This window comes from Hippocampus guttulatus, chromosome 1 (assembly GCF_054856545.1).
Source record: "Hippocampus guttulatus isolate MCC_2025c chromosome 1, RoL_Hgut_1.0, whole genome shotgun sequence".
NCBI classification, from domain to species: Eukaryota; Metazoa; Chordata; class Actinopteri; order Syngnathiformes; family Syngnathidae; genus Hippocampus; species Hippocampus guttulatus.
In genome coordinates, this window is record NC_141261.1 from 6,499,766 (window position 1) to 6,525,941 (window position 26,176).

At 42.0% G+C, this 26,176-nt stretch overlaps 1 protein-coding gene across 4 annotated transcripts in view; it reads left to right on the forward strand.

Moving 5' to 3' along the window:
• Positions 1–26,176, forward strand: part of agrn (agrin) — a 250,841-nt gene that overhangs the window by 163,020 nt on the left and 61,645 nt on the right. For all 4 annotated transcript variants that reach the window (XM_086106411.1, XM_086106418.1, XM_086106427.1 and 1 more), the window contains 8 exons: positions 1,769–1,990; positions 8,854–9,051; positions 9,279–9,479; positions 17,529–17,671; positions 18,643–18,748; positions 22,539–22,649; positions 23,763–23,927; positions 25,117–25,260. In XM_086106411.1, coding sequence (XP_085962537.1) covers positions 1,769–1,990; positions 8,854–9,051; positions 9,279–9,479; positions 17,529–17,671; positions 18,643–18,748; positions 22,539–22,649; positions 23,763–23,927; positions 25,117–25,260 — 1,290 coding nt within the window. The remainder of the gene's footprint in view (positions 1–1,768; positions 1,991–8,853; positions 9,052–9,278; positions 9,480–17,528; positions 17,672–18,642; positions 18,749–22,538; positions 22,650–23,762; positions 23,928–25,116; positions 25,261–26,176) is intronic.

Below are 26,176 nucleotides of genomic sequence, written 5' to 3' on the forward strand. Positions count from 1 at the left end.
CAAACAAACAAACAAAAGCTTCTTACTCCATCTGAGAGGAAAAATGAAATACATTTTCCATTTCTGACTGTGCAGCACAAGTTTTTACACTTTGGAAGAGTTGTCTTTTTTTTTTTTTTTTTTGTCCCTAACATGCTCGCCCATTAATAAATCAGGCAGAAATTTTGCCCCAAGGAGGTGGCAGCATGATAAAAACTGTTTGGAATGGAAATACTTTGATCTTTTTTTTTTTTTTTTTTTATGGTAGACAAAGGCGTTATCGCAGGCTGCGGCTGCTCGCGACTTTGGCTGCTGAACTTTTGCGCAGGCCGAAGTTAAGTTTAAGCTTGCACGCTTTGAAAAGGCTTGCAGGGCAGTCATTCGTTTTCAAAGCTAGCCTGAATTCAACTCGTGCCAAAGAGCTTATGTGTTTATGTGCCCCTCCAGCGTCTCTCATCATATCGTACCCGGTAGACCACCTCTATAAAATCTCAGAAAACCCCAAACAATTTTTCTCTCAGAATCCTAATAAATTCTGATTGTCCGAGGACTGCGACGCTTATTTCTCACACTTTTTGTTAAAAGGAGAATAGCATGCTCATTATGTCTGTAAATATTTCACACAACGTGACATTCGTGTTGCTGGTCGGCTCCAAATGTAGCACAAATCAATCACAAGACTCCAACCATGCTAAGGAATGATGCGATGTCATTCCTTCATGGTCACACCAATGTTACCTTCTAACAAAAGCAACGAAGAACAAATCGACTTCAAATGAAGTCCTTAGTTGCTCTGAGGCTTCGCTGGCAATTTTTCATCAAGATAGATTTGCCGCTCTGCCCTATAGACGCACCACATTTGGCAGAGAGGGCCATCCTTCATTGCTGAAAGCTTTGATGAAATTCGCCTCTCGCGTATTTCGGATGCAGAAGTGCACACCGACCCTCCGTCAGACCTCAATCTAATACTTCCACCGACTCGTAAGGTTTTAAAGAATTGATGGAGTCAGGGGGGGCAGGGTCCGATCAAACGACTGTTCGGGTTTCCTACTCTCCTGATCAACTCAGGCCGTGTCTGCCCCGCCTGCACTCATTTCACGAGAACTGCCGGTGCCAGATCCTGCCTTCGTTTTAATGAAGCCGTGCTGGAGTGTTATTGGGGAGACTGGAGCAGACACCTTCCTGTGATGTTCACATTTTATATCAGCCTCTGCCCAGCAGCTTGCCGTTTTTAAATTATTAAGCAGAGGCCCCTTTCTTCTTTCTTTTCCTTATTATTAGGTTTTTTATAAAATTATTATTTCTGTCTGTTCTCGATGCTTTACTCTCTTTAGCTGAAGCCATGGCTCTTGCTCAGATGCAAATGGATGCCTTTGAAGGGGCACGCTGGGAATGTCAATTAATCCTGACGCTTACTTGGTAGCGCAACCATTGTTCGTTGGCTTTTTCATCACTGCTCTGCCACAGGGCAGCTTTTTTTTTTTTTGTCTTGGCTGTTGTTCGTGCCGCCAGTTTGAATATACTCCTCAAAAGATTTAGCATACATCAGGATAGGCACATAGGAAAAGAAGTGACAGGAAGATGATGCATCACAGTCACAGGTGGTTGTCATGTTTCTTTTCCCCGGGTCCCGACATTCATTTTTAACAGTTCTCAGTGACACTGTAGTCCAAATTGTCACCTTTTTTTGCCCGTTCTAGCCCCAAGACCATTCTCCAACCTCTATTTGAAATCACCCATCACTGTTTCACAATAATAACTTTTTGTCTTTTGGGTTGTTGGCTTTCAGATCTCCACACGCCAAGTCCCTGTTTGGATAAGGTGTGCCACCACGGCGCATTGTGCGTGGTCAAAAACGATGAGCCCGTGTGTGAATGCCTGGAAGCCTGCCCTCAAACATCAGACCCGGTGTGCGGCTCTGACGGCAGCAGTTACGGCAGCCCCTGTGAGATGCGAGCGATGGGCTGTGCTCTCCAGAAAGCGATCCACATCCAGCATAAAGGGCCCTGCGGTGAGTGTCTGCATATTAAAATGATAGAAACAAAACACATGCCAGGACCTCATTTAGAGACTCAGAGAACCATACATCATGCTGTCACTTTGCAGAAAATAATTTACCGGTAGTCACGTTTTGTCCAAGTATGGATAGAGGTAGTCAATCGATGTACTATACTATTTTTGGCCCTCTGACATTCCAAAAGCGTGTCAGAAATCCCCCCAAAAAAATAGTAATGATGACGGCAGAACTGGTGTAGCTTTTTTTCAAAAGCTTACCTCGCAATTCAGTGTAATAAAATGTCAGTTAAAACATTGCTGGTACAATAACGAAGGGCTGTTGGTGGCGTACTGGTTCATATTGCAGACTTTCTGTGCAGTTGATGTGGTATCGGGTTACACTCACTGACCAATTCAAAATTGCCCAGTAATGGAATGTTGACAGTCTCGGGTTCATTACTACACTGCTTAAATAGATAAGAGGAAGAAGATTTTATTTCAAAATAGAAGTGAAACGATTCACCAACAATGAATCTAAACTCAAATTAATCCATTTTTTTTTTCATAATGGATGAATTGTTTCGATACCGTTTTGAATTTAACCCTTTCATGCATTCTGCAACCTGATCACATGATGAGCTGTCCACTGTAGTAACCGGTGTCCCTTAAAGGGTTAAAAAGGTCCAGATCCTCGGAATTTTAGCTTCTCAACAATCAATGCCGAATTTGTGTACTCCTCCATTAAAGCAGACAGAGTATCTTTGTGTTGAATCAAAATAAAAATAAAAAATTTGCTTTTGGTTTGGGTGCAAAAAAAAAATAATCAACAATTTTGCCTATTTTCCATGTTAGGGACTAAACCAGGAACAGAATCACAAATTGTTTTCATCGATGCATTTTCTGCACTGTCAGTTTGTAAAAAAACATCCTGTTTTTTAATAAAGGGATGGCAATTTAAACATGTTATGTTCATCCAATTCATCGATTAATCGGTCATCAGTTCTTAGAATAATTGTAAATTTCAGCCCTATTTCAAACTAACCGAACCATAACAAACAACACCGAGCAGCAACGTCAACAACATCAGAGAGGGGATCGAGCCTTTTCTGTTGCTGGTCCCTCTCTCTGGAATGACCTCCCACTAAACATTCGGCAAGCCTCCTCGCTGCCCATCTTCAAAACCCTCCTCAAAACTCACTTGTATTCTTTGGCATTCGACTCAGCATGACTTAGATTTGTTCTTGGTTTTACTGTTTGGTGCTTTCTACCGCCTTTATTACCGATTTGTCTTACTGTTTATTGTGCATGTTAAATTGCTCTATGTACAGCACTTTGTATGCAGCGATGGCTGTTTGAAAGTGCTCTATAAATACTGTTGACTTGACTTGACTTGACATCACAACAACAAAACACACCCCCAAACACAACAACAGCCTCGGTTCAACATATGATTGCCACTGCGTGCCGACTGACGCTTAGACGTAAATGATTTCCTCCAACTCTACAGTCAGATCATGTTGCATTACAACGTACTGTTTCCCAGGTATGGGATCAATCGCAAAGAAAAAACACTCTGTTCTTTAACACAAACTCTTGACTCTCTCTGACTTTCTGTCGGTTTAATTCGTTCTCTGACCTTTAAGTGTCGTGTTGCACTTTAGTCCCAATCAAAGAGAACACAGAGCATACTTGTGTGTAATTGGCTACATGAGTCATTTGGCATTATCTGGCAGCGGTGGCGCATCAGCTCATGATTAGCACGCGGGGGACAATGGAGTTTCAACTTGAGCAAATATCTACAGATCCACTTTGCAGACACACAGTCCCAAGAAGAGATTTACAGCTTGTTAAAGCCACTCACTGAATACTCTCGATGCCATCTTGGCAGGCCAATTATCCCACAGGCTCCACTGGTGATTGAGTATTTTCTTTCTTCTTCCTTTCTTTTTTTTCTTTTCTTTTTAACCTCTCAATTCACGCACACGGAGCTAAAGTACGGCAGTTATCGTGCGCCGCAATGCAGACCCTTCCTACAATCCCTCTCACTCAATATCCCTTTCACAGCCTTTTATTCGGATGGAAATTCTGGCGTGGCGTTTGTACATTCTCCCCGTGCCAGCGTGGGTTTTCTCCGGGTACTCCGGTTTCCTCGCACATTCCAAAAAAACATGCACGGCGGGTTAATGCAACACTTGTCCCTAGGTGTGAGTGTGAGCGCAAATGGTAGTCCGTCTCTGTGTGCCCTGCGATTGGCTGGCGAGCCCCCGCCTACTGCCCGAAGACGGCTGGGATCGGCTCCAGCACACCCCGCGACCCTTGTGAGGATAAGCGGATCAGAAAATGGATGGATGGATAATTTGAAAAGAATATAGTGGAGAATACGGCTGCTAATACAGGAGGATCAATACAGAAGGATTATTATCACTTTTCAGGTGTGGCATCGCATTCACCATAAATTTGAAACCACTTTGTGTGATTACTCGACTGCTTGTTTTGCAACATGAGAAAAGGTTTGATGTTTTCCCTGCACTAAGTATATAAAATAGGGATTTTGTCGTTGAGGTGGAACATGGATTACTCCCTCCATGCCTATGGAGAGCATCAGTCATATTCCATTGATGGCTCTCTATAAATTGAAACTTATGTCTCTGGTGTCATGGCAACAAGAAATGAAACGAGCACTCACAGATTGACGCAAATGGTGCCACGCCACAGGTAAACGGCATGCGTCGGCACTCAATGAAGGAATGAACAATTGTTTACTCGACAAAGCAACAGTCCAAGGAGAAATCCAGCCCAAGTGGATGGTTGGTTTGCTTTTTGACAGTTCGGCCATAAAACAATGCCGAGCCATTGGTTTGCCTGGAATTAGCCATCTGCGGAACGATGGCCGTGATCATGTGAGTTATTTTTGGGCTGTTTGCACAGCTTCATTCAGGACAGTCACCAGTGATTCCCTGTAATCCCCGTAAAGGCTATTTCCTCGACTAACGGTGTTTATGGGGCAGAAACGAAGAAGCGGAATGAAATAGACAGTGGAATGTCGGTTTACAAACAATCTTGGTGAAGAACAATTTTTGAACACAATTTTGTAAAATGCACTTGATTGACGCGCTATTTTCAGTTCGCCAACTGCATCGCCTCGCTTGTGCTTTTTTTCGCAGCACATATGGGAAATGTGTCACACATTGCAGGTATCTTTTTTTTTCTCGAAATGAGCCCTCAGTATGACTCTCAATAAATTGGAAATCGTGTTCTCAGGGAGTCGACATGTGGTAATGTCGGTGATCATGCTGCACAGTGGGGTTTTGCTAAATCTGCCATCTGAATTGTGGTGGTGAGAATAATAAAGCCAGAAATACATTTATATATAGTGCTTTTCTTGACACTTACAGATGCACACAAAGCAACAAGTTAAAAGACTAAATAAAATTGATGCATGCAGCAGGAGCGGGGACACAAAGGAGTCGTTACTCCAAGGCAGGAGAAGCTGCTAGTGACGACAAGCTAGTGACAGCTAACTAGCAGGCTCGTGTTTACCACACGGCCTCTTTTAGGTTCTCCATGGATATGACTAGCCCAAAATGGCTGCCACATTCGACAATGTAACACGCTTCCCAAAGCATACAATGTTGAATGCTAATCGGCTAAGATGCCGCGCACCGATATCCCAGTAATTGCATTGCATTATGTCTTAATAATTATGCCATATTGTGCTGATTGTTTTTTTTTTTTTTTTAGTACACGCTGATTTAAAAACAAGGTCAACCCAACTTTGTTCTATCACTAACATTGTATTTCCATTCATTTCAATGGGAAACCTGACCTCAGTTTGCAAAGGTTTCTGTTTGCATGGAACAAATGCAATTTTTGAACGTAGGTTCCACTCTACTCAATCTTTGATTCTGTTTAAAAGGTTGAAGCAAAAGTAAGAAACTGTGATTTTAGTCATTATTGAAGAATTTGTCAATTATTTATACAGCAGATGTTAGAAATACAGATTTACTTGACACTGCATAAAATGTGGAACCTGTGCCAAACAAGACAATTCAATTTTTGGTGAAAGGTACAAATGCAGTTGAGCAAAGTGACTCACTAAAAAGTTGCTTTCTTTCGAATGAGACATAAATCATATAAGTTAGAGCAGATCTCATAAGAGGCTTTTATTTGCTATGCAGCATTTATTTATTCTCGTAGTTAATGCTGCAGGCAATGAATTGGGCTACAAAATCTTTTAAAATATGTTTCAGGCGATACAGGTAATGCATCTACAGTAATTCATCAGGTACTAATCCGGAATAGCACTTCCCATCCACCACCTTCCCTATAAAGTTCACTCTGGCCTCCTGTACGTGTGTGTGTGAGTGAGTGTGTGTGTGTGTGTGTGTGTGTGTGTGTGTGTGTGTGTGTGTGTGTGTGTGTGTGTGTGTGTGTGTGTGTGTGTGTGTGTGTGTGTGTGTGTGTGTGTGTGTGTGTGTGTGCGTGCGCGTGCGTGTGTGTGCATTTTTAGACTCCAGTATGATTTTATTTCCAACCCCGAGGACTGTAAACCAAAAAAATAAATAAATAAATTGTTATATGCATGAGTTGGGTGCAACCTGACATCTGTTATTATTCGAAAGATCTCAACTCACCAATTGTCCTTTAAATCCAGTCCCCGCTGGCATTTTTAATGGTGAGTGACCCAACACCTTGTCTCGGAGGGCTGGGATCGGCATGCTTGGTTAATAGACACCTCAGCTGGATATAACATTGACCTCAGGATCGGGATCCTTCATATGGCTTTAGCCAAACAGATGTGAGAATAGGAAAAAATAACAACTTGCGCCGCACCAGATTTTTCACCCTCCCGCTGGTTTTAGAAATGATACACAGGCTAGAAGGCGGTATATAGGTCGCACAAACAGCATGAGGAAACAGGATGAGGGATAAATAATCAGGAGGAGCAAACCACATAGGGAATAATAGGTATGCTTTGCTCTAAGAGGGTATTTGTATGATTTTCACCAATGGAGTTCAATCCATGATGCATTGAAGGTCATTTTTTTTCCACCAATCCATTCAAAACTTAAACACTTTGCCACCATCCATCCATCCATTTTCTTAGCCGCTTCATCCTGACAAGTGTCGCGGGGGTGCTGGAGTCTATCCCAGCCATCATCAGGCAGTAGGCGGGGGACACCCTGAACCGGTTGCTAGCCAATCGCAGGGCACACAGAGACAAACAACCATTCACTCTCACACTCACAAATCGGGACAATTTAGAGCGTTCAATCAGCCTGCTATGCATGTTTTTGGAATGTAGGAGGAAACCGGAGTACCCGGAGAAACCCCACGCAGGCCCGGGGAGAACATGCAAACAAACTCCACACAGGGAGGCCAGAGCTGGAATTGAACCCGGTACCTCTGCACTGGGAGGTCGACGCGCTAACCACTGGACCACCGGCCCACCACTTTGCCACCAAAAGAGAAAAAAAAAGAATAAATCAGAGTGACATAAGTAACATCAGAGGTTTCCACTCGAAGCCCAGCGACTTTCAAGGGCACCTTGATGAACTGTTGTCTGGGTTATTGAAGGAAATGAGCACTATGGTAACACCTGCGTTTAAAAACAGCATGAAAATTACAGATACTATCATGGGTTCTTTTTTTTTGTACCATTAGACCCAGCATCGTTGTATGTTGCTGTTGTATTAGGAAGCTGATTGAAATCTACACGCAGCAGTTAAATGTAATCGTAATCAAAACTCAAGATGCTCAAAATATCTGTTTATGGACAATAGGGATAGATACACAAATATCAAAATGTTAGCTGATCATCTGTCTTGAAGGCAGTTTACCTTTTTTGCAAAGCTTCTCTAGCTTTGAGCGCGCACATTGGTCATTATGTATGCCGTTGTCTCGTGCTGTGCGGAGCATGGGGAGGGGGGGTTAGAAGCAGGAATAGTCACGAAAAAGGAATAGTTAAGAAAATGAGTCACAGCAGGAAAAGGATAATGCAAAGGCAGAGTGTAGTGTCTACTTTGGAAAACAAATCGATATGAATGAAGGTGGTAGAGTGCCTCATGCAACTGTTGCTGCTCAAGCTAGGGCCAGATGCTCAAGCCGGATGGCTCGATGGTTCTCTGGGGCAGACACAAACGTTTACACACTCGCAAATTGTTCGGAGTGATGCTGTGGATACGACAAAACTTTGACAGCTCCGTTGTCATTGAAAGTGAACATCTAGCACACATACAGGATCATTATACCGTGATCGTTTCGACTTTTCAGCTGCTCAGAATGAGCGACAACAGTGTCCAACTATACATCATGATTGTTTGGTTGGCTTGTGTCAGGCTATCATCAACAAGGAGCCTCTGGGACAATCTATTTAAAATGCTCTTGTCGTGCCGAGAAAATTCAACGCTCTTTCCATTTTCAGAGTTTGAGCTTATTTATAGAGCCCAAGTGGTTGCAAATGTCTTCAGTGATGCCAGCCAGCCCTGCTCTTGGGAATTGTTTGGGTTTGTCTTTTTTTTTTCTTCAACCTTGTCCTCAGATCTGAATCTCAATAGAGTTACATCTGTGAAGGTTTTTTTTTCCATTCTTGTTTTATTTTGAAGGTTCTTGTTCAAATGAACATAACTTGCCTCAGGTAGACTCTGGTTGTGTGTTACTATCAATGTGGAAACTCTGAATTTCTGTTTTCTTCATTCGTTGTTACTGCTTTGCTGCAAAGACATCACACCCTTTCTACCCCCCAATTTTGCTGCTGTAGAATGTAAATTTCCCCAGTCTGGGACAAATAAAGGATATTTTATCTTATCTTATCTTATCTTATCTTATCTTATTAAAAATGTTCCTGCCATGCACTTATTTGATCTTCTTTCCTTGTAGATGAGGCCTGTGCCAATTGCTCTTTCGGGGCAATCTGCGACGCCCAAAGTGCACAATGTGTTTGTGCAACAGAGTGTGTGGAGTCCCACCAGCCCGTATGCGGTAGCGATGGCACGACCTACACCAGCGAGTGCGAGCTACATGTGCGGGCCTGCAAAAAACAGATGGACTTGCGAGTGGTCAGCCAGGGAGAGTGCAGTAAGTAGTGCATCCTTTTTACTCATTGTATCAAGCTGAGAACTGTTGTGTATGAATCCTGAAGGGGAAAAAAAAAAAACATTTCCAGATTGAATGAACAGCCCAGTTGGTACAATATGTTTATCATCAAAAAATACTTAAAGGTTTTCTGCATGCCCTGGAAAACTCTTCGTAATGGTGGGTTGCGCAAATATAGTGCGTCTCTATTCTCTTGTGTGTTTTTTCAGAAACTTGTGGCAACACTGTGTGTGCCTGGGGCGCCCGCTGCGTGCAAAGTAAATGCGAGTGCCCACCGTGCTCCGGTGAAGCATTTTCTCCGGTGTGTGGAAGTGACGGCACCACCTACGAGAACGAGTGTGAACTCCGCCTGTCCTCGTGCGTGCAGAAGAAGAGAGTCGAAGTGGCGAAGGCCGGCAGTTGCGACCAAGGTAGGAAATGGACTTTGAAATAGCGTAATGATGTTAACCAATCGGCCGTTGAAGTTGTGTAATCATCTTAATCGGCTGACCTGACGTACAATATTCAGTCATCTGTGCTTCTTTTTTTTTTTTTTTGCTAATGGGCACACGTGCCACCCGCCGCATGCTAATGAACTGGAGTAGAGAGAATGATCTGGAACTGTGTGGTCATAAATAAAGCCTATCATGGGGAATGGCAATTAATTCTGGCTGCTTAAAGATAGGTTAGTTGGACATTTATAAATAAGTTTGTCACACTTGGATTCTTTTGTTGTGTCAAATCTGTGATTCCAGCGCATGCACCATGCTGGTTTGCCTCTAAAAATGCGTCGAAACGGAAGAAAGAGGAGCCCAATCCCTCAATCAAAAAAACTAAATGTTAGTTCAGTGTCCCGAATTAGCTCGTATTTTTCTCAACTGCAAGACAAAAAAAGAATATAATTGTGACCTTGGCGTCGACGCAAATAACTGACATTACTCTGTCATCCCTGCTCACTGCCACCGGCAGACTTTCCAGGCTAGCTGTGTATTTATGTGATGGAATACAAGACTCAGATTTTATTTTTAAATTATTTTTCGCAGTTTTTGCGAATCAATGACTTCATAGGAGGGACAACTGTCTAATTTTGTGGAGGATTGGACAGTACTTTAGCTGATTTACAGTACTGCAAATGTTTGTACTGCAGCACTTTATGTATGCTTTTATATGGGTGGGTGTTCTGTTTTTATGCTGCTCCTTATGCCTTAACTTGTGTTTTGTGTATAATAGATTTTATTGTCAACAAACGCGTCTATTTTAAAGCATTTTCACTGCAGCTTATATGGCGCGTTCTTTTCGTGAAGCATACTGTATATGTTAAATAGTTCCTTCTAACTGTACCATATGTTTGTTTGTTAGATTTAGTGCGATTATGCTAGGTTCAGACCGGACACGAAACACCACGTATCTCACTTGCTTTTGTTCTCTGTGCAATTACAAGGGTAGTTGCTTCAAGCGGAGTAGAGGAGGGGATCCTCTGACATATGAAAAAAATAAAGTTGTAACATCACTTGTCAATCTGGTGACCGATGGTTGCGTTCTCACTGTCGCTAATGCAAAATACTCTTTGGATTGACGGTTCAGCAGCTGAAAACAAGTCAACGCACTCACCATTACCGGACCTTTTTTTGCTCGGGCACGGCAGCTGAAAGATACGCTCCCACATTGTAACATTGGAAAAGCGCAGCCAGAAACGCTCAGACTGACTTATTATCAAAGCTCTACTATACAGTTACTCTTTCCCAGTACGTTTTACAGAGTTCTCAAGACTGTAGCTCAGTCAGTCGTTCTCATGTAGTGTTATATTTTCAATGAATTAGATCTAATTCAGTGAGCAAATCATATCTGGATCAGCACTGACAGAGCCAGGCAGCGATATCACATTCCCTTCCTCGAGCGTGACTCTGCAGGGAGCGACGAGCTGTCCTCTGGCTGTCACGCAGATGGTGCTACGCCGTTCCTCTTGTGGCTCGTGGGTGATCACAGCAAGCAGACAACGTGCGAAGGGGAGCAGATTACTCCTGCCAACGGGAGGGCTGGGAGGTAGCTGCAGAGAAGAAAAGAGGGGGCAGGTGGAGGATGGTGCAAATAGACACGAGATGAATCCACTTCCATTCTACGAGCTTGCCATGGGTGTTTCTTTTCTTTGCTTTTTTTTCGCACTCTTTCTCCAACACCCTCAGTTCCTTCATTGCCATTGTCTACCACATTGGCCGGGGGCCTATGAGGCGACTCGTGGTGCCAAAGCCTCTTGTGGTAGATTTAACATCACTTCATTGACTGAGTGACCTTTTTTTGTATGTAGAGCGTGAAGAAATGCACAAGTCTGTGTGTGTGTGTGTCTATCTGTCCGTCCCTAGACACACGCTTCACACCCTGGCATTCATCTGCTCTATCCACATTGTCTGAGAGTGGGCCTGCATCAGGCAGACAAACCTTTGCCTCCCCCCCCCCTCCCCTGAGGGTCTCCACACTAGGTCGTGCTGCCTGATGGTTTAATTTTTCTATTTCATTCTACGCCTAGTTCATACTGTCCCCGAGCATCCTCCACTTTTCATCACTTGCTCATTTTCATTCAGAGCCTTACACAAGAGAATCTTGTCTCTTTTTTGTGTTCGCTCACCGTCGCTGCCTGCCTTGTCGCCCACTCTTGTCCCTCTCCATTTTGCACTATTTTCTAAAAAAAAAAAAAAAACAGGCCCCTTGGAAAGAAAAATGTTACAGACAGCACTTGAATTGGCTGTGATCGATAAGGTTCTACTGGGAGACGCATGAGGCCTGACTTTTTTGTTTGCTCTTTCAAACCTATCTGTTCGCCTTCAAATCCTCCTTCAAATTTTTTTCTTCTGTGTGTACAGTATGTTTTATACAGTGCTAAATTGGGGCAAGTATCCCCACTTAAAAAGAGAAATATTATCATTTCACATAGTCATTTGATAGACAGGGATTTTTTTTGTTAGTTTGATTTTCTTCAGTCAGTTGTTTTTTTCCAGTAAAGAGAAAAAGCTCTTACTTTGCTGACAGTTTCAGCGGCAGCCTTCATCAATTCATCAAAAACACAAAAACAAGACAAAGCTCTTACATGGGATTCTTGTGTTCAGACACATTATGTATTTATTGGTGTAAAGAGAAGGTCTCTTACCTTAACAACAGTTTCGGCGATCATCATTTTTGCTGCTCACCAAGAATCATGACGGCCCCCCGAGTAGATTTGTCCCAAAACAGGTTGGGGTTAGGAACACCGAAATGGCTGTAAATCAAAACAAACATCTCTTATCCTAAATCTCGTGTGTGTGTGTGTGTGTGTGTGTGTGTGTGTGTGTGTGTGTGTGTGTGTTTTTCCAGTGGGTTCCCCAAACAGCAACAAGTACAGTATTTTCCACAGCAAGTCGCCACAGAGATGATCACTCGTATATCAGACACCTTTTTTCTTCTTAGTTTATGTGACGCTGTGTGAGGGGTCTTAGTCTCACATTAGGCTGCAGTTGGCTTGCTCGCAGGCTGTATTTCGGAGCTGTCACCACTTCCTGATGTCAGACCAACCCCTGGGAAAAACCGCATGCACAGTCAAGGGCGGAAGGTTGAAACAAGGGCTCGGGGTAGAAATGGAATTCGCCCTAAAAATATTGGCGGCATGAATATTGTGCTTAATGGTAGGTAGGTTTTGTCGGTACCTAAGTCTTCTATTATTACTGTAAATACACCATTATCCAGCTAAAATATCACTTTCACAAAACGCCAGTGGCTGTTTTGGTCAAAATGAAGCCCCTCCACCCCTTCCAAAAAAAGACAGTCCCGTTGTCTTATTAGGTCTGTTGCATGCTAACATAGGAAAGTACATACACAACCTACTTGGTGCAGGTCTGAGCGCGACATAGTTGAAAACTTGTTGAAACACTTAATATAGCTGCTGGATGGGACTCATCGGCAATTTCTTTTGCACTCGATCACAGAATAAAAGCCCGGGGACTATATTCACTCACTCTGCTGTAGACAACAGCCAAGCTCCTCATCTAAGACATACAGTTTGTCTGTATTTACCCACTTTTTATGCTTAAAATCTGGGATAAGACCAGGGACGATGTTTTTTTTTCTTTTCTTTTAAATACTCCTCTTAAGTCTTGCTTCACAGAACCAAGTGTGCCAAGCATAAATTGGCCCTTGTTTTCCCTCAGCTTTAATTGAGCAATAATGAAAAATGACAGTGTCCCCTCTGTCCACCTTACAGGAGAATTTATCACCTGTTTAATTGCACACTTGGGTTAGTCTGGCTTTAGCGTCTCTTCACCACTCAGGAAAAGTAGCAAGTGAGAGCGATGCATAACCTATGGTGGAGGGTGAACAGCGGTTGTTGCGTAAAATGCCAATGGAAGACATTAACTGAAAATTAAAACAATGTTCTTCATGTCACACTATAACAATGGCATGATATCAAGCCCTATTTGAATAGTTGGCAATAGCCTCATATGTGTCTAGCTATCTGATACTGTATATGCTAATCTCTAGTACAGTGAAACTCCTCTACAACGAAATCATGTTTGCCGCAAGAAATTTTTCACAACAGGGTTTTTTTCACTGGAGCAAATTTGATCTCAGATGTAAACGCACACACACACACACACACACAAACGTATGTGTACTCTTAATTTTTATTCCAATAGTGCATAAGTATGAGCATCCACTTATATGACACTTCATATAGTCAGGGAAGAAAGAAAAAAAGAGACATTTCAAAATTTACAATCAGCATTCACTTTCACTTACATCAATTTCTTGGATAATGTCTTTTATTTTGCTTCTTCCGTCTTTCGTTTTGATCACTTTTACCGTCTCTTCCAGCGTCAGAGCTCTTCTTGTCTTAGCTGCTTGACATCCAAAGGTCTGTTTTGTTGCCATTTTAGCAAAGCAAAGTTCTTGCTGCGTCTGAAACGAACAATAACAAATACTTCCTGGACTACTGCGCATGTGTAAACCAGTGTGGCGGTTGCTGTTGCCGATTCCGAACGAAGCAGTAGAGGTCGCTCTTGGATTAGACTTCGTTGTAGTGAAACTCGTCGCGAGGTAAGAGCAGAGAAAAAGATTTCGTATAACGCAATAGGGTTTTTTCTTCGTTGTATGGGGGGCAGGAAAGTGGGAATGGTGTTAATGCATGAAGATTTTTTCACACTAGGGGGGTATGTTCGCCCATGTAGGTTTAGTTGTAGAGGAGTTTCACTGTAGGGCTTCAGTTTGCTGTTAATTCTGAATTGAATTTATTGGAGCTATACAACAAACAATTCGAGGCATTCGCGTTTCACCGCTAAAGCGTGTGGTCCGAGTTTATCTTGGCCTTGACACAGTACACGTTAGACATGAACGGCCTGACTAATGTGGTCGAGCAGACATTGTCGTCCTCACATTGGCCTCTATTATTTCGTTGTCTATCGCTTCGACACTCTTGGAGACAAAGTCATCCTCTTCTATTATTGACATTGTCAAATGCTCAAAAATGATTTCTTTCTCCCATCTGTGTATTTTGTATGCTATTTATTTTCTCTCCCTCTCCTCACCACTGATTCTTAATAGAGGTCCTTTTGCTAAATAGATGGAGAGTTTCGACTCCATTGAGTAACAATGACTGGATGGGCAGTGCAGAGAGCTGATGTAGTCATCTTGGCCGGGGACACATTAATTGAAAGGTTCTTCAGCTGCGTGGTGGGCACATCAGAGAGCAAAAGATAATTAGGAATCCCCGTTTGCTTTTCACTTTTCAATATTCCATTCCTGTGTCTTATCTCTTCTATTTATTTGTCTCGGAGAAGGAGGCTTGAGCGAATACCAATTGGCTTCGTATGCATTTCTTTTTTACTGTGCACTGCTGAGCTTGCGTACGCCGGCGCAAGGGCAAGTAGCCAACCCTGGAATGCCTCTGCTGTTATTCCATTCTCTTCCTGCTCATTTGACTTGTTATAGAATGTACCTGGGAGAATGTTGCAAAACTTGAGAATGTCACAAAATAGAAGGTGGAACTCGCATGATGGCTTTCGATATATACAGTAAGTAAGCTTATTTAGTTAAGACCGGCTGAGTATGTCCTCATAGGACTTGGGTGTGTGTTTATAGAAATCTCTGAGGATTTTGTGTATTCGATGGGCTCCTCCTTGGCCAATGCACCACCCGACCTGGAGCTTGCTTCATTTATCAGAGTTCTTAGAACAGGTCCTAAATTCGCTCATACGACTGAATTTTAGAGCGAGGCTAAGTAAAAAATAAAAAATAAAAAAAAAATCTACATTCATCAAATGTGTGACACCTTGTCATGTGCACACCAGGAAGTAATCTGTGTTGATAAATCCCACCTGTTCCAAGTGCCACACTCGCGCATGTGTAGCCTCATTTGCATTGAGAAACGCCTGCTATTGACCATATGTAGTAGCAGCAATCCCGTTAAGAAATCCAAAAACATGGCCAAGGGGGCAAAGAGAACCTGCGAAACCAGCAGGTAGCTTACATGGCCGTGCTGAGAAGTGGAAACATGCTGTTGACAAGCAGTTCAGATGATGGAAGCATGATTGAATAGAATCATTAAAAAAGAAATATGTCATGGCCCTCAAACAAGAGGTTTTTTATGATTAACGAGATGAGGGCGAGTTATTTCGATCCTTGTATGGCAAACTTAGGACATGCGACGTCACAACTGTATGCTCGCCAGCACGCCTCAGCTTCTTGTTTTAAGCACACATCCACCGAGCTTTTCTGTAGATTGGATGAACCTTGCGCTCATTTCTCCAGGCCATGTAGCTCGCTGATTATTTGTGCATTGATTGAATGAATGATTTCTATTACACGTAGCAGAAATTGGTGTGCAATGGTGCTTTCGATGAATGCGTTTGGGAACACCTGGTTTCATTGTCTGGAAAGCCATTCCATGTGTAGTTTCATTGATCTACCACAAAACAGGGCATATGCACACTTCCTGGTTTCTTGACAGTCACTTTGTAGTATTTTTGTGTAATATTGGTAACTGGGGCGGCCCGATGGTCCAGTGGTTAGTGCGTAGACCTCACAGTGCAGAGGTCGTGGTTTTCCATCACGGCTCTGGCCTTCCTGTGTGGAGTTTGCATGTTCTCCCCGGGCCTGCGTGGGATTTCTCCGGGTACTCTGATTTCCTCCCACATTCCAAAAACATGCATGGGAGGCTGATTGAACACTCAAAATTGTCCCTGGGTGTGCGTGTGAGCATGGATGGTTGTTTGTCTGTGTGTGCCCTGCGATTGGCTGGCAACCGGTTCAGGGTGTCCCCGGCCTACTGCGCGAAAACAGCAGGGATAAGCTCCAGCACCCCCCGCGACCCTTGTGAGGATAAAGCGGATCGGAGAATGGATTGATGGATGGATGGATATTGGTAACTGGATGTGTCCTACAAGTTACCAAAATACAGCTATATAAAAGGTCATCTCGACAAACTGTGCACAGGCACAGTTTCATACCTCAATTACATTTTATTGCTGTATTGAACGCTTTTGGATGTTTCCCTTTTCTCTTTTGAGTAACAAATTTGCTGTATTGAACGCTTTTGGATGTTTCCCTTTTCTCTTTTGAGTAACAAATTTGTTTCAAATGAACTTTCTTTTTCCCCATGGGTACTTGTCTTGCAAACTCTGCATCTGCTAGTCCCTCCAACTTTTCCAAGCTGGCTTGCTTTCACTCACTGCCTTCACATGCATTCACCTATTCTCCCTCAGGAGTTTTACTTGAGGTTTGTTGTTTCCCCTAAACGAGTCCCCAAACAATCCTGCAGCTTCTCTTTCTTTCCTCTTCGTTGCCGGTTTTAAGACTTGAATTTATCGCCGTGTGCTAAAGTTTATACAGCAGCTGCAACAGCACTTTTGTGATCCCACCGGTCGTGGTCATGGTCTGAATTATGGGGCGTTGTTCAACATATGGCCAACCTGAGCACCTCGTTGACTTATAGAAGTGAACCCATAAAATTTCTTCCAAGGTCACAGTGAAAGACCAACTGGGACAACTTTCTTAAGGGTCTTTGCAAGATTTAATTAGAAATTAAGAACTCAATTACCTCACTGTTGTATTTAGTTAAATTCTCATTTCTGAAATCAGACAGCCGAAAAGCACGCCTTTCCACCATTTTTTTTCTGCACAGTTGGAGGCCAAGCTTCTTTCTGTGGACTCGCTGAAGTCAGTGACAAGGAGCTCGATTTGTTTAAAATTGATTTCCCTGCTAGATAACGAATATTAATCCACTCCAGGGGGTTGAATTTAGGCTGTTAAGAAAATGTTTAATGACTGTACAGCTAATCTTGAAAGTCTTAAAAGTAGGAGCAGTAGTACCGCCATTAGTTTTGTTGAACCTTAGCTCAAGTGCTTCCTCTTTGCCATAGTATCATAAAAACCTTGACAACATGAGTCTCACATTAGCTGCTGTCTCACCTGTGTGTTCCTGTGCGAATGAACTTAAGTCTGTGATCGTTTTCTTGCAGACTGTGGCTCAGGAGGGTCGGGCTCCGGTGCGGAGAGCTGCGAACAGGACCGCTGTCGCATGTTTGGAGGCTCGTTGGACGAAGACGCCGAAGAAGACCGATGCGTGTGTGACTTTACTTGCCACACTGTGCCTCACATCGAGGTAATGATTGTTTCAGTTGATGAATCAGTTGTGAAACAAATTCATTGGCCAGTCTCGGTCACATTTGCAAACCAGATTAAAAAAAAATTTAACAACTAAAAAAAAACAACATCATCACCCATTTGTCAAATCATGAGTGATATTAGGTGGTCAAGTATAGTTCATTTAAATGTTAATATTGTTTGAGCACTCATGAGCTTTCTGATACAAACACAAATTCAAATTATTCCAAATGAAAAATTATTACCATTTCACCATGAGGATAAACTGTTTGGATCATGGATGGATGGATGTTTTGGGGGTTTTTTTCCTGTAAATTAAAAAAAAAATTGTAAGAGTAATTGTATATAATTTAATTAACATTCATTCAGTACCCGCCATTTCTGGACCAAGTCTGAAAAGACGTTTAAAAACGTCTTTGGGAGTGAATGAGTTAACGCTCTCTGCTTTTAGATGGATAATCAACTTACTAGTGTGACACTGCAAGGACTTCATTCACGTACATAGCGTGCAATCAAAGTAGTTTATCATTCTGAAGATACCAGCTTGTTCCTGTTCACAGCCTTGAAGATATGATACCAGCCTCAGGACGGCGCGCCCGTGACAAATCCACAGCTGCTATCACAAAGCAACTGTCAGCATGACCCCTTCCAATTACCTAGGAATACATTGTGTACTTCCACACCCCTTTAGAAATTTTTGTATTAGGACACTCCCGAGGACAACGAAATGGGCTCGACGTGCGAAGTGGTTCCAGAGCTGTTCGGAGATTGTAATCGATTACACTCGTTCACTCACTTCGTGCACAAGTTAAAAGACAGCTCTGCTTGACTCCTAGTCTCTCTTGTATTTTAAAATTTATCTTGAGTGTTTGATTGCCTGCTAGACCTGACAAATGTTATTATAAACACAGACATCAATGTATTTGTGATTGATAATAGATTGTGGATTTCTGTGTGTTTCACATGTAGGTTTGTGGCTCAGACGGGAAAAGTTACAGCAATGAGTGCGAGCTGAAGAAGGCCAGATGTGAGAAACAAGAGCAGTTGACAGTTCAGCACCTGGGCTTGTGCGCAGGTCTGTGTATCCTCTCAATGCATCTCCAGCAGTCATTGTCATTGACATCCCACATCTCTCACTCTCTCATGTCATCCATTGATGGGACAGGATTAGTAAATGCCTACGATGCTGGATTTGGAATTGTGCCTATAGAACTGTGGTCTTGCGTAGTATTGGGGATTTGAAGTTGGGTATGTTTCATAATGTTACAGTAATTCACAGGCATTACGCATTACTCAAATATTGTTGGTGGGAAAAATGCATCATAATTCGGTGAGTGGTGTTTATTTTGTTTTACTTTACAATCCCGTGGTGTGGTCAAGTTTGATGCCCACAAATAAATCTAAATTGTTCCTCATCTTCTGCTTAAATATTAGCCCTGCGACACAACTTACAAACATGAACCCTTCTATTTTTTACTTTTTGCAATTTTATGGAAGAATTTTGAAAGTCACTCCCACTAAAAGCTGATGATATACCGTATTGGCCCGAATATAAGACGGCCCTGATTATAAGACGACCCCCTCTTTTTCACGACTCAAGTTTGAAAAAAGACTTTTTGAACACCACATTAATTTTTATACAGAAAATAATTACAGTACATCTGAAACAAATGATTATAATATATTTGAGAGAAAAAATATGTTATTTTGCCTCATTCAAATCTTAATATCTGAACATTTAAATATGTAAACTAAAGTGCAATCACATTCGTAAATGAATGGCTTCTGGTTTTTGAAATGTAAATTACATCATAACTTCTCCTCAACTGCCGGTTAACCTGGCCGATCTCCGACCCACTTTTCTCCAGATTGTCGCTACGTTTCTCCATTTTCTGTTATCTCTTCTATTATTTTCTTCTCTTTTCTTTCTTACCGCTATTTTTTATTTTTCTTCTTCGTGCTACCGCTATTTTTATTTTTAATCTTCCTTCACTTTGGCCTGGGAGTCAAGTTCAGCATTCGCTTCAATGATATCTGGCGCCATCTAGCGTCGTGAATGGGTATAATGTCTAGACCCCGAATATAAGACGACCCCCACTTTTTCAGTCTTATTTCAATGCAAAAAACAACGTCTTATATTCGAGCCAATACGGTACCACACTTGTGTTTGTCTGCACGGCCGATGGCCTCCTGCGTAGGCTGTACAGTAACTTTGGTTTCTGACTTGAGGATAAACACCCTCTCGTTGTCTGCAACTGTGTTAATGTGTTAGATTTACCGGATCAGCGGCCCAACTGCATAAGTCGCCGTTGTCTTCTTTCCAAAGTGAAATTGAATGCACCGTTTAACGTGTGTCTGGAAGCAGAGCAAAAGCCACTGAAGGGATTTCATGTGATCATTTCAGCCTCTTTGATTCCCCATGGGAATAAAAGAGAGTAAGATGGAGAGAGGGGGAAAATTGCCCATGTTTTCACACCTATCCTTGGAGATTGTTCTGCTTCCGAAGCTGGCCTCTTTGGGCTCTGACTGTCACGCTTTTCTTCCATCCGTGGATAATCAATGCCTTTTCCAAAGTACCCTCTATGGGCTCTCCTCTCCCATTGGCTAAATGGTATCAAACTCCGATGTTGGAGAATTTCACTGGCCTTCGCATTAGCTGTGTTGAGAGAAACTTCAGTTAACCTCAACTACCAGCGAAGCATCAAAACGTGCTTGGCAGAGCATTGAAAGCCTAGCTGTTTTTAGATATTCCAAAGAACGTTATTTTTTATTTTTATTTTTTTCCAGAGAATGCCAAAGGTTGTAATCGGCTGCATTTGCGTTTTATTTCAATTCAACCTTGCAAATCCGGGTCAAAGATTTCTGGAAAATTCAGTTGTTACTAGTTTTGTTTTCAAAGGAGGTCAATGTATAAGTACAATACAAACTCAAATGTCTGCATTTGTGCACTTGTGAAATTATTTGTAGAATACACCTCAATATATTTCATTCGGTATTGCTGTAGAAACAGTGAAAAGATGTTTTGCAACGTATTATTTAAAAAAAAAAAAGGTACAAATTCAACCAAAATGAATCAGAATTAGTCCAGAACAAATAAACATGATGTACTGTACAAAAAGATACACGGAGCAATAATCAGAAGTTGGCAAAGATGAATTATTGCACCCAATATATAAACTGTATAAAATAGTACAGTGAATTGTAATACTAGTCATGGACTGTTGGTTCATATTATTTGTATCCTTATTTTCAGGTCTTACAGTGGTTCCGTTATTATTATCTTTATTTTATCATCAGTTATCTTATTTTTACACCTGTAAAATCTCACTTCACCAAATTTTACGTATGTGCTCAAACTGTTGTATCAAGATATTAGCGATGCAGCAGGCCAAGACAGCGTGAGAGCGTGTCACTGAGCATGCTAAATTGGGCCAGACAATGGCAAGGGAAGGGTGAAAACCCTTGAAGGGCAGCGAGAACATACAAACGTAAAAAGTTCTGCTCGACCTAATAGGCTCAGTAGAGATCGCTGAAATGAGCTGAGGAAACTGGCTAGTGAAATGAACTGTGACCACTGCCCTTCCCTGGAGCTGGAAAGCACTGGAAAAGGAGCAAGGCCAGTCATCACCATTAGACTGAGGCTCATATTCACACCAGTAACCAGTGTGATTTATGACCGTTGTATCTTCAGCCCCCCGACTGTAAATGAGCAGCCAAGAAAAAGCGATTGAGAGGGAGAAAAGAGGGAGAGATTTCTATTTTCTGTCTGTACCATTTTATTTTGCTTGGGAAAAAATTTTATCAAAACCTGGCATGAATGATGAGATTTTGATTGATATTTTTACCTCGGCCGAAAACGAATGGGTTGGCTATCTAAGACTTAGGTAGGCCACGTACTAGGAAAACCACAACACTCTCTTTTACTGTCTGATGTGCTTTCATTTTCCAATGGAAATGCTGTACTATCAATCACACAGACTGAAGAAAAAAAGCGGCTTTATTATAAGCTCATAGTAAGAAAATGGTTCCCCTCAAGCAGGTGCAGCGATGCACATCAACATCATTAATTTGATTCTTTTTGCTGGTCACATTTTCACAGGCACTTGTTGCTCGGCACATTTCAACTACTGTAACTACAACAGACAACAAAACGTATTCCTAAATTTGTGGGAGGTAACATAATAAAACGAGAGACTGGCGGCACATTGCAGGACACATGATGGGAAATACACGATCTTCATAAGAATAAGGATGAAAGGATGGTGGATCATTTATTTCACACAATTGGATCACTGCTTTGTATTGTTATCTAACAACACTGGAAAACAAATGAATGAGTCTGGTTCGGGCAATTTTGGTCTGTTGAAGGCTACCGCGTCCTTAGACAAAGAAGCGCCACGCGAACTCAGCATAGAAGGAACCTGTCTGGCAATGCCACCGAAATATATGCAGCATGTCTGTCTCTTTGAGGATCTGGAGATGGCTAAAGGGCAGTATTTCCAATCCCGTTATATCTGACAGGAATAAATGAAGAGAACATGCCTGCAAGTAGGCAGTAAATGTCAGCTGCATCGTTTTTTTTTTGTTTTCACTGAAGGTAAAAGCATCATTCCCTCCCTCCCACGATTTTGAGCCATTGTCAAGGAAGTCGCAAATAGATTATTTTTTTTTCCTGAAAACCGACCGGTAGCCCACCACTTTATATGTCTGCCCCTTGAGCCAATCTCATTGTTGGCAAAGAACGTATTGTACTAAAGTGATTGTGTTTCTGTGCCTTTCCGAAACATTTTTTTTTCTTCTTTAGCTCGCGGTGAAATCCCTCATTTTCTTTTCCTTTTTGTTCCCTACCTCATATGTGATTTCAGCCACATCGCTGCCGGAGCCCGCCGAGACCCAGCACTGCTCTCTGTCTGTGTACGGATGCTGCGCCGACAACTTCACAGCCGCCTTGGGAGTCGGACTGGCTGGCTGTCCGAGTGAGTCTTCCACTACATCACATTATCACCCTTTGTCTTATGTTGCGTTCATATTGTAAAAACACTATTATGTCATTAGATCAAATTATGTTTGTGAGCAGGATTGCGCAAAAAAAGCTCTTAACTTATTCCGACTAAAGTTTGTGTAGGGACGGATTCCATTAGCTTAGGGTTTAATCTATCATTTGCTCTAACCTTTTGGTACTGCTGGTGCAGATAGATCTGCACTTAGCTGAGCTTGAGTCACAAGAAGGTTCAAGTCACACTAACATTCTCAAATCTTCAAATTCAAGATTATTTATGCCTGTGTTCTGAGATCCTTGTCCTTGTCGCATACAAACAAGAATGTTAGCTAGTCCTATTTTGGACTATTTTAAACACCTTCCTATTGCTCTTTTAAGACTGCAGCTCTGCGCCTAAACGCATACAGTGTAAAAAATGTGGGAAGTAAACCTGTGGATGGGGAGTTATATTTTGCAGCCCCAACATCACCGCTCCAAATGCTGGTGAGGTTCTTAAATGCTTTCTGTCCGGTATCCAAAAAATAAATAAAAGGACTGCATGGAGCATTTCCGCGCTCGGTCTAAGGTGGTGGCATGTTAACTTCCAGTCCATATGTGTTGGTTGGCTCTCTTTGTCTTTTGAAAAGTAAAAACTCTTCCTGACATTTCGCCTTCCAAAAGTACTGTGATCTCACTATTGAATACAACTAGCTCACAACCCCGGGTGATCACACATTTCAAAACAAAGGTTTGCTGGAACATATTGACAGCGAAACTTGTTATGCCACCTGACCTTTCCACCGGAAATGCTGAAAGCATTGCCGTGCATGAGATCCATTGAATAAGGACAATAAGTGACAATTGTAAAATCTCGACTTGAGTGTAGCGTGTGGCTGAAAAAGAAACAACGCAATTTGAAATAGGGATAAACTCGGATTTAGTCGAGATTTAGCTCACTCTCTCCACCATCTATTTGTGGAACACTGAGCCTCGCTAAATCCAAAAATTCTCCTTTGTAAGTTGGATTGTGGGTGAAAAAGGACCAGAAATAAACAATGTAGTGTTGAGCAATTCATTTTGTCCTTGTTGTTGTTGTTGTTGTCGTCCTCAGGCACCTGCCAATGTAATGTCTACGGCTCCTATAAGGGCACATGTGACCCAGCCACTGGTCAGTGCTCTTGTAAACCGGGTGTCGGGGGACAGAAGTGCGACCGCTGCGAGCCTGGCTTCTGGAACTTCCGTGGTATTGTGACGGAGAACATGAGCGGCTGCACACGTAAGCTTTTTTGGGGGTGGGGCGGTGGTGGGGGGGGGGGGGGGCGCATCTCCCATTTTGAATAGCAGAGTAACAACCGAGTCACACACATATTACTGAAAATTTTCTATTAATGGTTTCTATCTGTAGTATAATTGGGTCTGTCAAGAAAAAAAATTACAGGAATAGTAAATCTGGTGTTGTCTATTTGAAACTGTCTGTGAGCGAGTTTGCGGATAAATAGCGACACGGTTTGGCTAACGTGCTGTCTATATATCTATATAAAACCCCACCACCAGACCAAACGTTTCCACCCGTGGCATGCCAGGTAGTCTGACAACGATCTTCCGCTTAGTCGCAGTGTCCTAGCTCCACTCAGTTGTCATGGTGATAAAAATTCACTAAGCAAAACTCGCTGTAGTTATAAGCAGTGAGCGCCACAGCAAATGAGCTCCCTTATTTGCCTCTGTCAAGATTGCACCCTCTAAAGAAAAAGTGTGCCTTGTTACTTCGTATTGTTATTTTCATGTCACGTTATTAAGACGTGTGCGAACTGTTTTAATTTGTGAAACGAAACCGCTTTAATACAAATGTACCAGAGCACGGTCATTTTTTTTTTACATCTTTTTTTTCGATTCTTTTTTTCATTTTATGAAAATCATGTCCAAAGCTTTTTTTTTTTCATAGTAAATGTTGTGTTTTTGTTTCATTTTCACAGTGGATTTAGATGTGCAATCACAACCGGCTAATTCTATTTTAAAATGACTGCTTTATTTCTTCTTTTGGGAAACCTGATTTTGTCCTGTCAAACTGAAACCAACAAACATCCATTTGTATTCAAGTAGTCCGCTTGGCTCCCATGGGATGCCGTTTCCTGCAGCCGAAATGTCAACGTTCAGATGCTCCTATAGCCGCAGATGATTTCTCGTCAATAAGCCGAGATGTGCCTCGGCCTCTCTTAATAAGCATGACAGAGGGATGTACGGCAATTCTCGATCCCCGAAAGACAACGAAGCGCACACGTCATTGATTTCAGGAACACGGCAGGATTATTGTCGCACCCTCAGGCTGATTGTCTTTGGCTTTTTGTTGCACACTTGCCTTCCTCTCTGGCCCTCAGAATGAGTGAGTCACAGGACAGGGACTGACCTCAGCCCTCATCGATCCATCCCTTTTATCAATCCTTTCTTCTCTCCTTCCCCACGGGCAGCGTGCAACTGCGACGCCAGCGGGTCCGTGCGTGACGACTGCGAGCAGATGTCGGGTCTGTGCTCTTGTAAGGCCGGGGTGAAGGGCATGAAGTGTAATGTGTGTCCAGATGGAAGCAAGATGGGCATGAACGGCTGCGACAAAGGTAACACACGGGCAATTACCGGAACAAAACTGACAAAAATTTCAATGCACTCTTGTTCTTCAATGTTGTTTTTCTGGGGATAACTTTGTGTCTAACAGGGGCCTCTGCCCGTCATCAATAGCAAGGAAGACAATCCTGCAATGTACATTTTAATGACACAGTACGCGTGAACATTTTTACTACCTCCACCAGGGAAGTTATTTTCATCTGCACGTGGCAGTGCATGTGTAACTTGATTAAAAAAAAAAAAAAAAGATAAACGCTTCAACCCGGTATATGTTTGTTCTTGTCATAATATCTTACACATTATATTGTTAATTTTGGTATTCTCTTAAAAAATGACTTTAAATAGAAAATATTCATTTTCTATTGTTGCAAGATTATTGTTCTAATTTAGCGGCTTTAATCTTTTAGATTGAGGATGTTATTCTTGAAAGGTACAATTTTCTTCTCACGCCGTATCAATGACAATCAAAGTAAGATTATATAAAACATCCCGTCGTCACAAACTTACTTTTTCAGCAAATTGAACAATGTTTTAAGGCAGAACAATGCAGCATCATTTATAGAAGCACACTTTTCAAACACAAGACATCTCACTGTGCTTCACACAAAAAAAGACCTTAAAGCATTTGCAAACACAACAGCTCACGACATTCAAAAGTAGAAAAAAGGAAAAGTAACTGAACAAAATGTTTTAAACACCATGACGACATTTAAGATAACATAAGAAAACCTTTATTTGTCTCACAATAGAGATATTCCCAATTTACAGCAGATTGAATTGATTTAAACACATGAACAGAAGACCAAAATATTTTAAATCTTTAAAAGTAAAGAAATAAAAGTAGCTTTATTGAATACTAAAGAAAAATAAAATAAAAGAGTAACATCAAAGGTACGGAAAAGAGTTTAC